This window comes from Haliotis rufescens, unplaced genomic scaffold (assembly GCF_023055435.1).
Source record: "Haliotis rufescens isolate VD_foot unplaced genomic scaffold, xgHalRufe1.0.p SCAF_3, whole genome shotgun sequence".
NCBI lineage: Eukaryota > Metazoa > Mollusca > Gastropoda > Lepetellida > Haliotidae > Haliotis > Haliotis rufescens.
The window spans coordinates 7,925,614-7,941,228 of record NW_025964001.1 but is presented as its reverse complement, the minus strand read 5'-3'; the positions used below and the strand labels follow the sequence as shown (position 1 = coordinate 7,941,228).

The following is a 15,615-nucleotide window of genomic DNA, read 5'->3' as shown; positions in this document are numbered from 1 at the left end:
CGGTGTGTCAGCTTAATGTGGGAGGAAAGACTGAAGTGATGTAGGTCTCAGATGTTAACCACATTGACGAATTCCACGAGCACAAGCATGGTGCTGACAAACCTAGAAACATAAGGGATTCAAACTTTTACATATAAAGTGTTGAGGCATTATTGAAAACTAACTGAATCTATGGCTGCCAAAACAAAATTTTACAGTTATTGGATGATGATTTGCAGAGCAGCAGGACAAACTATGCTTTATTTAATGAACTGTTTAATATTGTAGTCTGAGGTGATGTAGGTCTCAGATGTTTACCACATTGATGAAATCAACGAGCACAGGTATGATCCATTGACTGCAGCCGCCTATTGCTGAGTTATTGCATGGTAATTCCAAAATAGTTCATTTTCCCTAAATGACCCACAATATGGTTAATTTCAGGAACAATTGTTTCATTGTCCTGTACGATTCCCATTTCATCCTAGTTGTTCAATTATATGCACATTATTATTCAATAGTGGTCAAATAACCAATACCCTTCTACTAATGTACCTATCTGTGCTAGGAGTAAAAGAGACCAGTGCCTTATGTGTTTCATATTTAGATCTACGCACAAAGAATCAGAGTGACAAATATCTATATGCAAGACTATATGACATGAGGGATGACTTAAACCTCTCCAATAGTCTACTTTCCTTTTATGTCTTGCAATATTCCAGCAGCTCCAGATTTTGGTGTTTACATTTCACAACGTTTGAGGTACAATTAAGCGAGCTCTTTCTACAAAGATTTTTAGAGTGTCATATGACTCCTGCTCAAAATTTCTTTAATCAAGGTAGCAACATTCAAAATCTCGGTAAAGTTTTCAAATAGTTTTATGGTAAACATGTTTAGGACATTTTCAAGTTTGACACAAAAACAAGATGTCTCATGCAATTCCCTATTTTGACTTGCACCATATGTTCCAATGGTTTTTTTCAGGTGAAAACTTGACATGCCTTTGCATGTGTCTATGATGGATGCCTCCAGTGGGGCAGGATACACTCACCTTTTCGTGAAAACCTAGTATCACTATTTGATAGTGATACTGTTGTAACCTCATATTTAAATCATCATTTTAAATTACTGGTTCCCTGCAATCTCACGCAACAGGACCTTAGCAATGCATGTTGGGTAATGTTGTCAGACGATTGTTATGGTGGACGTTCGGATCAACGCTCTGAAGAAAACAACTATGTGGAACTACAAGATAAGTCTGTGTTATTTCTTATGAAACATAGGATTCGGATCCCAGGTTACCACAGATCCATAAACACATCCTTATGATATATGTGAAATCATACAATGGACTCAGCTTTTAGTAGAGATTTCTTATGATTACTGAAAGGGTTTGGTTGTTTTTGACCTACATCACTGAATGACTCAGGTGATGTCCTGGCTTTGGAGAACTGTATCCCTCCTGGGTCAATCATTGACAAATCAATCACGCTGGCCTAATACGCCATCCCTACGACATTTTACAAGCCACCAACATAAGCTTTTTTCTAAGGCTCAGCAAATGAGAAATAGATCTTAAATCTCTTTTGATTAACTTTGGAGAGTCTTGAGTGTATGTATTTGATACCAAACAAGTATAAGGATTACTGGACCCATTAGCTGATAGTTCTATTTTCAAAATAAGGCATCGACCTCTTTGAAAGATGTAATTCAGTTTCCTCTCAGTAATGACATTACTCATGTTCTGAACATCAGGAAAGACAGTCTACTTTTATATACCATACTCTTAGAATTGTAAAGGGCAGAGGTAAGAAAAAAGAATTTGTTCTCAGGCAAATAGCTTTTGAAAATATAGTGCAGGTAGACAGCCGTTTATTTTTGTTGTTGTTGTTGTTCAAACTAGTATGTAACAAAATAAACAGTTGTGTAGAATTAACCAGGGAAAAAGGCCTCCCTAAATAAATGTATTCCTTGATGAATATTTGACAACTGTTGGACCGTGTGCATAATACATGCATACAATGAGCTTTGGTTTTAGTTCATAATGTGAAAACATCATTATGGGAACACTACACCAGAAGAAGCATGTCAACAAATCCGTACTGAAGTTTGGAAGTTTCACTTATAATTACACTGTCTGGCTATGAAAGTGTTCATCGTGTATCTGGACTTAAAGTTTGTTATCCATTATATTACTTTTCTCCAAGATTTCATTCATTCATTTAATTCATTCCGGCGGAATTGTGTATGATCAACATCAACTCACCATGAAAGAAGTAATAGTCGTTAGAGTCTTCCTATCAATTCTTTTGAAATCTCTTTATAGTTATCCCATTAAGTATTTTTTAAACTAAATCATCCATAGATCGAGGAGAAAATGTGTAAACAGCTGATTGCTATTTCTGGTTTATTTATGAGACAAATATGCATGTAAACTTAATATCTGTGTATGAAACATTGTTCGGCAAATTGTACACAAAAAACATTGCATTTGTAAATCATCATGTCTAGTGATGTTTCATCATAAATTTCATATCTTCATTTACCACATTTGCCAAAGGCAAAACAACCTCACAAACACCTATTGCGGCCATGATCATAACACATAACACGAGATGCAACTGCATGCTACATTGGATCGCATTGTTTTTAAGTATTGTAACATTTCACTGCCGGGGTCATGTTTGTTTCGGGATGTGGAATATTCAAGGATTTTTTTATTTTTTTATTTTTTCTGGCAGCGGACTTTGTGATGATGCGTCAGTGCCTGAGAACCCAGACTATTTTTTTAGCCTTAAGGGCAGAGTAATAAAAGACAATGAAGGACAAGAGCCTTTTGGCAACAGGGTCTGCTTAATTTGCAGGGCAACAACACTCCAACTCTGAAAGTAGTGAAATATAATCAGAATCAGGAGTTTTTAGTGCTATCAAACCAAGTTCCCAGAGACTCAGCGGTGATAGATGAAGACTTTGTTTATCAGGAAATTATCAGCTTGTAAAACATCTTTGTGACTACATGTCATACACAATTTGAAAGATATAACCTTACTGTTTATAAATATGAAAGTTATGTTTATCACATTACTTAAATAATGCTTAATAAATAATTACTTAAATAAACTTCAGGCCGTAAGGGCCTACAGGCCGATGTCTATTTCGAACACTGTTTACAGACCGCCCTCATACAGCTGGAATATTGCGAGTGCAGTGTTAACCATCAAACAAAAAAGACAAAACAAACATTTACTAACAGTTACATTCGGTAAAACTTGAGACAAACAAACTCGAAAACAGATAGATTCCAAATGAAAAGTGCATCTTGCCTAGCTTATCGTAAACAGTTGCTGATTGGTGCTTCTAAAGTGTCAAATGACCACAATGCAAGGTTTTGAAAAAATATCTTTGCAAGCAGACCAAGATTGGTCAAACAAAATTTACAGAATGATTTACAGAAATTGTTATGAATTGTTCTGAAGTTAAAATACCCACATGTCAAAAAACAGGTGGGTAAAAAAGATTTTATTACCCACTAAAAATTGTGGATACCCAATCAAAATCAAACCCATGCTTATCTTAGCTCTGTGAATATGATGACATATGATGACAAATTCATGTTTGGTCACAGACTTTGAAGTTTGTATAATTGGCCTTAGACATTTAAAAAATGTGTTTTTACAGCTTATGTTTGTTGTTGCTGTGATTTTATTTTATGTGAGTTTAATGCCAAATCTGTGTACGATATGTTTTTTCACAACCGGAACAAAAGGCAGAATGGTTTCGATCACATGCAGCCGGATACAATGAACGTAATTGTTTTACAAATACACACACGTGTACTTCGACTTGGAATTAAATCTCATCAGTTTATTTGTAACTGTATTTGCTTTAATGCGCTTTAACGCGCCTTTTAGGGGGAAATTCTTCATGCATTTTTGGGAGCCATGGTTTACCCCGCGGTGCACCTGGAGTAGCGGTACATCGAGGAGCGTTAAGTTGAGGGACCACTGTATAAAGAATGGGTAAGAGCCATTAGTACAATTTTCATACCAATACTAAAGTATGTATAAAGTTTTCAGCAACTTAATTACTTGACATTTCCACTACCCTGCCTTGTCCTTCCTGGCATTTACAAATCTTCAGGTGTTTATTATAGAGTTTCCTGTGTCTGTAAGTTAAAATGTGATTTTTGACTGAGTGAGTGGCTGGGCTAAGCATGCATAGTCTCAAAAATAGTTACCTTGAAGACAAATGTCCCTCCACCCCCTCCTCCTCCCCCACCCTGCAGGGAGCTGTCCCTCTTGTTCACGGTGGACCTGGGGTTACAGGCGTGACCAAGGTCATATTCCTTCTGAAACAAAAGTAAGAGTATGAATGATGTCACTGAAGGCCATCATAATGCAGGGGACACCAACATCTACAAACATTGGTATGGTGCTATCTTCAAAGATTGGTATGGTGCCGTCTACAAACACTGGTATGGAGCTGTCTACAAACATTGGTATGGCGCTGTCTACAAACATTGGTATGGTGCTGTCTACAAACATTGGCATGGTGCTGTCTACAAACATTGGCATGGTGCTGTCTACAAACATTGGCATGGCGCTGTCTACAAACATTGGTATGGTGCTGTCTACAAACATTGGCATGGTGCTGTCTACAAACATTGGCATGGTGCTGTCTACAAACATTGGCATGGTGCTGTCTGCAAACATTGGCATGGTGCTGTCTACAAACATTGGTATGGTGCTGTCTACAAACATTGGCATGGTGCTGTCTACAAACATTGGTATGGTGCTGTCTACAACCATTGGTATGGTGCTGTCTTCAAACATTGGTATGGTGCTCCTTAAGAAAGGAACTTAATCTGGTATTATGCAGTAGTGATTGACATCATGAGCATCGATCCACTTATTTTGGATATAATGACATGCATCAACCAAGTCAGCGAGCCTGACTTCTGACCCTGTCAGTCTCCTCTTACGACAAGCATGGTCGTCTTTTATGGCCAACATGGGTTGCTGAAGACCTATTCAACCCAAGATCGTCACGGGTCGCTTACTTAATGAGAAGGTTTTTTGCTGGGGTTTTAATCCATGATCAGTTGCATCACTTTCCCTCCCTTATTACTGCAGGAAGTAACAAGAACTGAATAAGCCCCAGGTATGTATCTCCTGTTCAGGTTCCAGTCCAGGATCAGGTGGTTACAATGTTCCCTGATTGTCTGTCATCCTGTCAGTCAGTCACCTGATTGCCTGGCCCAGATTAAAAAAAATATAGCCTGATGTCATATAGCAGGAACACTGTTGACAACAGCATAAGACGTTAATTTCCATGAATTTACTCATTATTTCCTTCACAATGTCAAAGATAAGATACTGATCTTCTTAACTTGGATCTCTCATATGGTTGGCATTATACAAGTACCTGTTGCTTGCAAGCATGTTCTCCTTCTTGTCCGATGAAGAAGTAAAGGTAGTCTCCCCTTGACAAATTGAACTTAGCCTGAACAAGATCCCCATATGGCGCATCCCCTGTACTGTCCGCTCCAAGGCCACCACTCCCTCCTAAAGCTGAAATACTGAGACAGAAAATAATTCATAAGATTCATGAAATAATTCATAAAATTCCTAAGAGTGAAAGGCCATAGTTTTAATAACCTGTTATTGCAGAATGATAATCACATGCATCTTCTTAAAACAATAATTATATCTTTGTCAATTCTGATTGTTCAGTGAGGTTACCAAATCTACTTTAACTCATCTAAAAACAAATTATTTATATCAAATAGTAATTAATTACATCTACAGTTGAATCTCATTGTGTTCTACTTATGGATATCTTCAAAATAGTTCAGGGTATCCAAGGTTAAAGACAACAAAGTGAATTTCTGAAGAGAGAGATTAAATGTAATCTAGTCATCTTTGGTTTTATGTTACAATCGTCGAAAACCACCTGGTAACACATAATAAAATACATGTATCATGTTATAGTGTTTTCAATAATATACATTGAATCCATTTTGTACTCTTAATCCGTTTCTCAATTTTTTTCTCTATTTTGCAATTTTTTGTCATTACTGCAAGTAATTAAATATTCCTTTTCAGTGGAATGGTTCATTTTCACGTCATAAGTATCAGCCCACATGCATTTATCTTCATTGATTAATCATCAAGTGGCAAGGATAATAGACACATATACTGACTCCGAGCAGACCAGTCCTTGTTTTATCACATTAATGCTGAGCACACAGTGTGATCATTGCTCATTCCTTCAACCACAGTTTGACCTTAATTTGGTTGGTTGGTTTGTTGTTTAACGCCGCACTCAGCAATATTCCAGCTATATGATGGCGGTCTGTAAATAATCAGGTCTGGACCAGACAATCCAGTGATTAAATCATGAGCATCGGTCCAAACAATTGGGATTGATGACATGCATCAACCAAGACAGCGAGCCTGACCACCCGATCCCGTTAGTCGCCTTTTACGACAAGCATAGTCCCCTTTTGCGGCAAGCATGGGTTGCTGAAGACCTATCCTACCCCGGAATCTTCACGGGTCAGTTTGACCTTCATAACTAAGGCCACACTATGAAATAGCTGAAACAACTGTGTTGTAAAACAACATTCACTTCAGATGGCAAAGTCACTGATGTTCAATTGAATTTTAGGCCAACAATTTTGTAAACAAACTAATAAAATATAAAAGACCTAAAAGTCTACTGTGAAGTACATTTAAATATTCAAGCGGTGGTAGTGATTGCACCAGTGGCCACTAGGAGGTCTATATATGTTCAATAGATACTGGTACCATGCAATCTCATTAAAATCAGATCTTACTGATGGCTACCACAAACTTTGACCAACCATAAAATGACTAATAAGAAGTCGTTATTATCCAATCAGAAAGTAGCCTTCTCAGGCTTTACACCACTAGTTTCAAACTGATGACATACATTCCTGATTATACTTTGAAAAAATATTTTGACAAAAGTTCTCCCATTCAAAATTTGAAAAATGAACATAAGAACATTCTGGTATGGTCAAGAATGTGCAGCAATACGTCCTACTGACTATCAAATGTCTCTTCCAATTTCAAATGTTTATCCCATTACAGTGAGAGTTTTTGATGGAGTCAGTTGTATAGCCGGTAACTGTCATTTGGAATACCCCATGTTAACCTTTTTGAAGCTTAAATGATAAGAAAACACATTCCGAATGTCATTTTTCTGATCTGGTAAGCGACGTTTTGATTGGTGGGATGAAAGGTTGTTCTGATGTGACCTGTAATGGGATGTCCACAGATCTTTGTTTAGTGATAGCGAGAACTAAGATCTGATTTTAATGAGATTTGTAGTCATGTTTTTCAGCATGAGTTATATCCCCTGACTTACCTATAGGTGGCAGTGTTTGGCACCTCCCACTTCTGAGCTCCAGCATACTCCCCCTGGAGCACCTCGACTGTCTTCTCTCCCCGATAAGACAAATTACACCTATTCTGTGTTGGTGCCTTGGATCCTGTCCCTCCACAACTGTTAAACTCATAACCTGCAAAAACAACATTCAGATGTTCATGCTCGAAAAAGCTTGCACAGCTATTTTGTTGACCTTGTAACATGCAAACTAATACATGTTGTTTTCCTTCATGTTGTGATACAGAAACATTGCAGGAACTATATCTTGTCATTGCCAACATATATCCCACATCTGACATGCTTGCCAGGTGATATAGGTGATATAGGTGAAATGAGCATGGAATAACCATGGTTCATCATGGTACACAGACCACGGTGCACCATGTCTGGTAATTGGCTCGACAAATACAATTACAATAAAATGATCACTTGCTAATATCTTAACAAAAATGCTCTTAGATACTTGGCCTTGACCAATTTCTAACCTCACCCACCTACTGGGGTCTCAAGAGACAGCAAGATCTGAGTCCAACCATTTGATATTCTGAGGTGCTTGACCAATTTCTAACCTCACCCACCTATTGGGGTCTCAAGAGACAGCAAGATCTGAGTCCAACCATTTGATATTCTGAGGTGCATGATATTTTTGCTAGCGAATTACTTTTTTTTGGATCAAGATATGGAATGTTTTTCCCAGAAAGGTGCAGCCAAATGCATTTTGTTCACGACACCCAGAGTATTTTTGAGCGTGTGTAAAACTTGAGTCTAAATTCATCGCTACAAGTACTTGTTAGAACAAACTAAGTTTAAAAAAACAAATCCCCATCCACTTCAAATAGCAAATGACCAGTCCCCAAACAATTGCTAATGTCAGCACATTCAGCTACTCAGGATGACTCCACTCTCCAATATTTATCCTTCACACTGACAATGATGTAGGACTGTCATTCAGGTTACTCATTAACCCACAAACCCTCAACAATAAATCCATACACAACAGTCATATGTCCGATATAAACTCACAACCTGTACACACAATACTTCTGACATTCACACTATTGCCTTGACATACTCACATTAAACTGAGCCACCGTTTCTGAAGTCCTATATAATCCATAAAATAACAGTCAAATGCCATCGTGAGAATTTAAGTAATGCTACCTGGATATGAAGAGTTCCACATCTGGAACCCTATACAACATAAAACAGCAATGTGGTCATGAACACTAAACTCCTCGCCTTCAAAAACAATACAGAACATTATTCAGATCTGTTATGGAGAGAATATGAAACAACAATTGATAACACTGGAAACCGTACACGCTATAGTGAGTGAGTGAGTGAGTGAGTGAGTGAGTGAGTGAGTGAGTGAGTGAGTGAGTGAGTGAGTGAGTGAGTGAGTGAGTGAGTGAGTGAGTTTGGTTTTACGCCGCTTTTAGCAAAATTCCAGCAATATCACGGCGAGGGACACCAGAAATGGGCTTCACACATTGTACCCATGTCTGGATTCAAACCCGGGTCTTCGGTGAGGTGAGGTGAAATTGGGTTTAACGTCGCGTCCAAGATTATTGCACTTATATAGCGACGTGCATGCACGTGTATGTGTGTGTGTGGCTGCTTGTACTAGTCCGGACTGATGCCGATTTATAGTGCTAGCTCACTGAGATACCATGCCGCAGTTTAACATGAATACCCCACTCAGACACAGTATACTGACTCCGAGCCGACCAGTCCTTGTTTTAGCCCCTTAATGCCGAGCGCCAGACAGGGTAACAACAAGTACAATCTTTTAACGTCTTTTTGTATGACGCGGCCCGGGATCGAACCCTGGACCTTCCGCTCTCCGGGCGGACGCTCTACCACAAGACCACGGAGGCGGTCCGGGTCTTCGGCGTGACGAGCGAACGCTTTAACCACTAGGCTACCCGACCGCCCCCTACACGCTATTGTCAAAGATAAGAGCAAAGAACATTTCTCCCTATGAAAATATGATGAAGAGGGTCTCATTCCCAGCATCAAGTGTTGCAATGTTAAATGAAGCGAGCACAGCTTGGTGCTGCCAGCTATGACTCTCTTCATTAGGTAGCTAATGACTGGTCATCCAATTTGGGATGCGAATGAATGGATTAAGAAAATTACAACTGTCCCTCACTATCCCAAGATGTCACCATGGCTGTCATAACTGAATTGTCTGATAGGCATTACTTAGAAGTTGACGCATGACGAAGTAGGGATAATTTATGGATAACAACTTCTTTATTTACTTTATTTGACAATGGTATAAGGATCTATACCGAAACGTTGCCTTTACAGTAAATAAAGAAGTTGTTATCCATAAATTATCCCTACTTTGCTGTCATAATTGTTGAATTTTAAACATATTTTCTTCACATGAAAATTTCTAGGCAAAACTTTGTACCTTTCCCACATTTTTATATATCCCTGGATGATGACAACAATTTGCAAAAGTCACAGATCAAAAGGTAGGAAAGAATGAAAAATAAATTGCTTAAATCCATTATGATTTTACAGTTTGACGAATGTATTCATTAACCGAAATCAGAAGCTCGGTGCATTTGCCATTTGGTATCAACTCAATATTTACATGTGTTACACTGTAACAACATCAACTGAAGCACACATGGATTCATCTCCAAATACACTGGACAAAAGACTGTCTATATAAAGTGATGATAACAATGTTACTACACTGGTTAACACTGGTTACTACAACAGCTGGGATCATCCTTTAGAAATCTGCGAATTAAAATTGTTCTAGCTTGGTTGTCACAAATATCACAGTTTCTCAAACACTGAGTGAGTGAGTGAGTGAGTATGGTTTTACACCGCTTTTAGCAATATTCCAGCAATATCACGGCGGGGAACACCAGAAATGGGCTCCACACATTGTACCCATTTCGGGAATCGAACCCGGGTCTTCGGCGTGACGAGCGAACGCTTTAACCACTAGGCTACCCGACCGCCCATCAAACACTATGAGAATTAGTGGACTTAAACCACTAAAAAAGGTTCCATATTTCTTTGTTGAACTGTGTACTTTGAATTCTTTTTGAAGATGGTATTGATTCAAATCATACAATTTGTGTTCAACAAATGGCTGGATTGTTATGGTACCTAAGATTGTAGGTTATTGGAAAGAAATGGAGCATGGCAGTAAATATCCATCCCAATAAGACGTTGACATATTATTGATGGTCATCCACAAGGTCATGCATATGTGAGTATTGAGTACAAGTGCACTTGAACAACGCTTTTTACAATGTCCTTGGTGTGAGACACCAAGAATGTGTTTTGCTATTTTCACTTGTACCATATGTTCCTGGGTGTTTTTCAGGTGAACTATTGACTTGCCTTTGCATGTGTTTGTGACAGGTAGCATTGATGAGGCAGGATTTGCTCACCTTTTTACAACAAACCTGGTATCATCTGTATTTGATAGCGATTCGTAAACACATGCTCAAGATATAGTCATAAGCGTATTATAGATTCGGCTTTTAGCAGAGATTTTTTTATAATTATGGAATGGGTTTTGTTGCATTTTGTTAACACAATCAACCCAGGCAATCAATCCCAGGCCATTGGCGTGATAAGCAAATATTTGGCTATGCCACTGCCCGATTTTGTTAAGACTTCAGTGGTTGATCACTGAACTGGTTTCATGACATTTTATTGTTTGTTTGTTTATTTGTTGTTTAACACCGCACTCGGCAATATTCCAGCTATATGAAGGCTGTCTGTAAATAATCAAGTCTAGACCAGACAATCCAGTGATTGACATCATGACCATCAATCTATGCAATTGGGTAATGACATGTATCAACCATGTCAGTGAGTCTGACCACCAGATCACCCAAAATCAGGTACGGTAACTACAGTGTAACATACCGTAACTGGAATAATACTTAGGTCTGTGCTTGAAGAAATGCTGTTTGTTTCATTACCTTTTTCCAGCAATTGATTTGAAATAAGCTTTTTGGTGTCATCTAAACAAGTATGTGATCTAAGTAGTACACAAACATTGTGGCCTAGTAAGACTGAAATGGAGCATCACACCTGTCTGTATATTAAGTGAAACCTACTTAAACATGCATGGAAAGAATTTGGAATATGATCTTCCATAAACCCTTATCGTATCACATAAACGAGCTGTAATTATTCTAAATATGGTAATTACCATGTATGTTATAAATAATTGCCTGAACACCTTTTTGAGTTGATGATTGTGACAGCTTTCAAATATTCCCATTTTCTCGATTGCTGATGAATATATAGTGGGGATGACAAGGACATTAACTGACAAACACAGTTTTGGTATCAGGAACACATTTGAAATATGAATAAATTTAAAAATCAGAAATCTTCTCAGATTTGTCCTCAGCTTCTGGTAGGTACTGTAGCCGTCACCATCTAAAAACCTGCATCAGAGAGTGATTGAGTTACGTTCAGTTATATCATGATGTGTCAGCTTGCTCACCTAGCAGTGTAAGAGCACTAAGGTACTATGTGTAAGAGCACTAAGGTACTATGTGTAAGTGCACTAAGGTACTATATTCTGGAGTAAAACTTCCCCCGGGATAATATTTAGGTAGGATATAATCCTTGCTCATAGCAGCACCTGCCACCACACAATCTGCATAAACAAGTAAGGGTTGGTTTCCTAATGACAAACCCAGCATTACTTCTGCCATACAATAGCAGCATGTAAACAGTCAAGTCTGGACCAGGCAATCCAGTAACATGAGCAATGAATAATTTGTGTCATCTCGGAATGACGCCCAATGTCAACCAAGTCTACCGCCAACAGTCTTGAAGGACGATAGGGATAAGATGGAAATTTCAAAGTTGATGTTTTGGATCAGTTGTGCGTAATACCACCATGATTTGTCAAACATTCATTGACTCGATGAGGCATACTGCATACGAGTCTCCCAATGGCAATCTGTCCCACTCTGATGCACTCCTCTTGCAGTGCTTGGCCAAGTTCAGTGGTAGGCTGCCTATGACGTTGACACACACATCTCCCTATCATGTCCCAGACATGTTCAGTGGGGGAAAGATCTGGTGTCATTGCTGGTCTATGGATGTTGTGCTGCTGGAGGTGAGCATTGACGATGAGTGTACGGGGAATGTCATCCTGAAAGACAAAATGTCATTCCACATGCCTTACAAACAGGACAACAATGGGTGTCATTGTATAGTCCCTTTCTTGCACACAATGTCCTTAAGTGATGCCACCCCACACCATAACTGATCAACTGTCATGAGGTCTCAGGTTGACATTGGCTTAACATTCATCACAACATCGCCAGACGCGACCATGCCTATCAAGGAAGTGCAAGGTAAATCAGGACTCATCTGAAAACCTGACATGTGACCAGCCACCATTACTCCAGTTTTGATATTGCATACATCATTGACATCGATTGTTGGCAATATGATAATTTGTAAGGGGGCACAACATGTGGCCATCGAGCATGGAGTAGAGCTGCATCTAGATTATTTCTAATCATCTGACCCAGCGCCTGTTGTCGGATCTATCAATCCGGTACTCTTGTCATTGACAAGAAATACCCTGAAAGGGGTCATCGTCAACATTTTGGGTTTGTTGGTATCTGTAAACACTGAAGATATTGGCCATGAATTCTCACTTCAGCCAGTTTCCAGCATGCCAATGGCCTTAGTAATGGCCGTCTATCATTGCAGATGCTGCATTGCTAGTTCATACACAAACAGTGAGTGAGTGAGTGAGTGAGTGAGTGAGTGAGTGAGTGAGTGAGTGAGTGAGTGAGTGAGTGAGTGAGTGAGTGAGTATGGTTTTACACCGCTTTTAGCAATATTCCAGCAATATCATGGCGGGGGACACCAGAAATGGGCTTCACATTGTACCCATGTCGGGAATCGAACCCAGGTCTTCGGTGTCACGAGCGAACGCTTTAACCACAAGGCTACCCGACCGCCCCAAACGATGAATGAAGTCTGAGTAAATCACAACTCTCTGATAAGTAGAATCAATATCAATGACAGCAATAATGGTCCACAGAGATTAATCTACCTTCCTTAAAAGTGTCAAAATCAGGAATGACACCCTACCCTTGGTAGGATGTGTTTTGGTGTTAAATTTTACAGAAATAAACATTCTTTCATAGGATGTACAATCGGCTTTATCTCATACTAATGATGGGAACCAATTAATTCAGTTGTATATAGACCCGTTAATCCACCATTCTCGCACTTTCACACTCATAATTTGCAATGAATTACTGAAATCGCGAGTACACAGCCCTGTGTTTTCATGCCAGACAAGTCGGCTTGTAGCTGCATATTAACAGATGCAGAGAAAAAATTGCTTAACCATAAACAATTTATGCTTTAAATAAACAAAACAGGATAAACCACATGCTTAGATTATCTCGATCTCATTAAAATCAGATACAAGTTCTCGATACCGCTGAGGACATCCCTTTCGCAAACTTTGACCAATCAATGAAATGACTAACTTGAAGTCGACATTAGCCACTAAGAAAGCAGCTTTCTTGAGCTTTGCGGCACTAGTTTCAAACTGGCGACTTCCATTCCAGACTATGCTTCGAAAGTATTTTGAGTCAGTCATACAGCCCGTAACAGTAGTTTTGTGTTAAGCTTTAGAGGTTGCATGATTAGAAAGCATAGTCTGCAAACAATGTAACATAACAATATGAATATTGCATCTTTTAATCACTATTTATTGTGTAGTTGTCCGAATTTCGATCACAAACAGTGATACTACTTAATTTCATTTATCCGACACATTCGTTAATACGACATAATCATATGCAACCAACCATGTCCGATTAATGGTATTTCATGATCCCTTACTTATTTTAAAGAGCATATAATCCAACACTAATGCAGTACATCTGGACCTGTCATCCAACACATAATCTAGCGCTTACAAAACACCACATGATGGAAGTCAGTGAGTCACCTTTCAGGGATATCATTTAGCCACCAATTACAGGTTTTTTCCATCTGTTGACAGAATTTATAACCCCTTGAACGATAGATCTGATTCATTTTGATCATTTATCACATACAGATGCTGCACCAAGAAACTATTAAACATTATAATGATGGGCCATGGAGCTCCACTCTACACTACTATTACACTAGCGTATAAACTGTCACATTTTATACATCACACTTGCTTAAAATCAATCATCCTAGTTGCATGCTGTTCAGAGCTACTGATAAGCTGTGTATTTGAACAAAATATGCAAACTAAATCACCATAACCAAAACTTTTGAGTTGCTTGCATACAAATACTCATGACAGATTTTGTAGACAGATTGTCTAATATATGGTTGAGATTGTAGGGCATACTGTGCAACGCCTCCTCTGTCCATATGTTTCTTCCACGGAAGCGAGAGATAGGCGATAATTTTGACGGAATAAGTCGTACGGGCCGTCACTGTCGTTCGTAATACCCTGTGTTAATGTTTTCGAGGTTGCATGATTAGAAAACACATTCCAACTGTCACTTTCATGATCTGGTAAGCGACGCTTTGATTGGTCGGATGAAAGGTCGTTCTGATGTGACCCGTAATGGGATGTCCTCAGATCTTTGTTTAGCAATAGCGAGAACTAAGATCTGATTTTAATGAGATTGTGCTGAACTAGGCTGGAATTTTGAATTTGACTGGACTAACAAGTCTACACATAGTTGAGTCAGAATTGCGTTACAAAACCAACTTCTGGTTTGTAAACAACATGGCAACTGGCAGATATCAGTCGATTGCAGGATCTGCAAAGTATGGTCAACTGGGTGTTGACGGATATTTTCCAAATCTTTTCATGTTTTTAATCAAGGTGCTCAAGTGATTGATGCACTTTGTGGGGTAAGACCTGTTTTATTACAATTCAGATCAGATAATCTTGACATGGTGCCAACATTTTGTTTGAAGCAAATGCAGGTGATGTGAGGGTGGAATATCATTGGTCAATCAGAGGGACATAGATGTGACTCCCTTCGAGCAGCACATAAATAGATACAAGTTACTTCTTTGAGAAGCATTTAGAAGTTTGAGTACTAAGTAAGGATAAGATTTATAGAAAGTGTGGGGTGCTGGTGTAGTCTAGTGCTTAGTGTTTGATTGTCATGCCGAAGACCCGGGTTCGATTCCCAGATAGGTGCAATGTGTGAAGATAACTTCTGATGTCCCTTG

The 15,615-nt window shown here is 38.9% G+C and overlaps 1 protein-coding gene across 1 annotated transcript in view; it reads right to left on the bottom strand.

The window, feature by feature from the left end:
• The window catches only part of LOC124140988 (leukocyte tyrosine kinase receptor-like), a 228,648-nt gene that overhangs the window by 47,535 nt on the left and 165,498 nt on the right, over nt 1-15,615 (bottom strand). The window contains exons 12-14 of the mRNA XM_048403314.1: nt 7,372-7,525; nt 5,404-5,557; nt 4,217-4,327 (exon numbers count right to left, since the gene is read on the bottom strand). Of these exons, the coding sequence (XP_048259271.1) occupies nt 4,217-4,327; nt 5,404-5,557; nt 7,372-7,525 (419 nt within the window). The remainder of the gene's footprint in view (nt 1-4,216; nt 4,328-5,403; nt 5,558-7,371; nt 7,526-15,615) is intronic.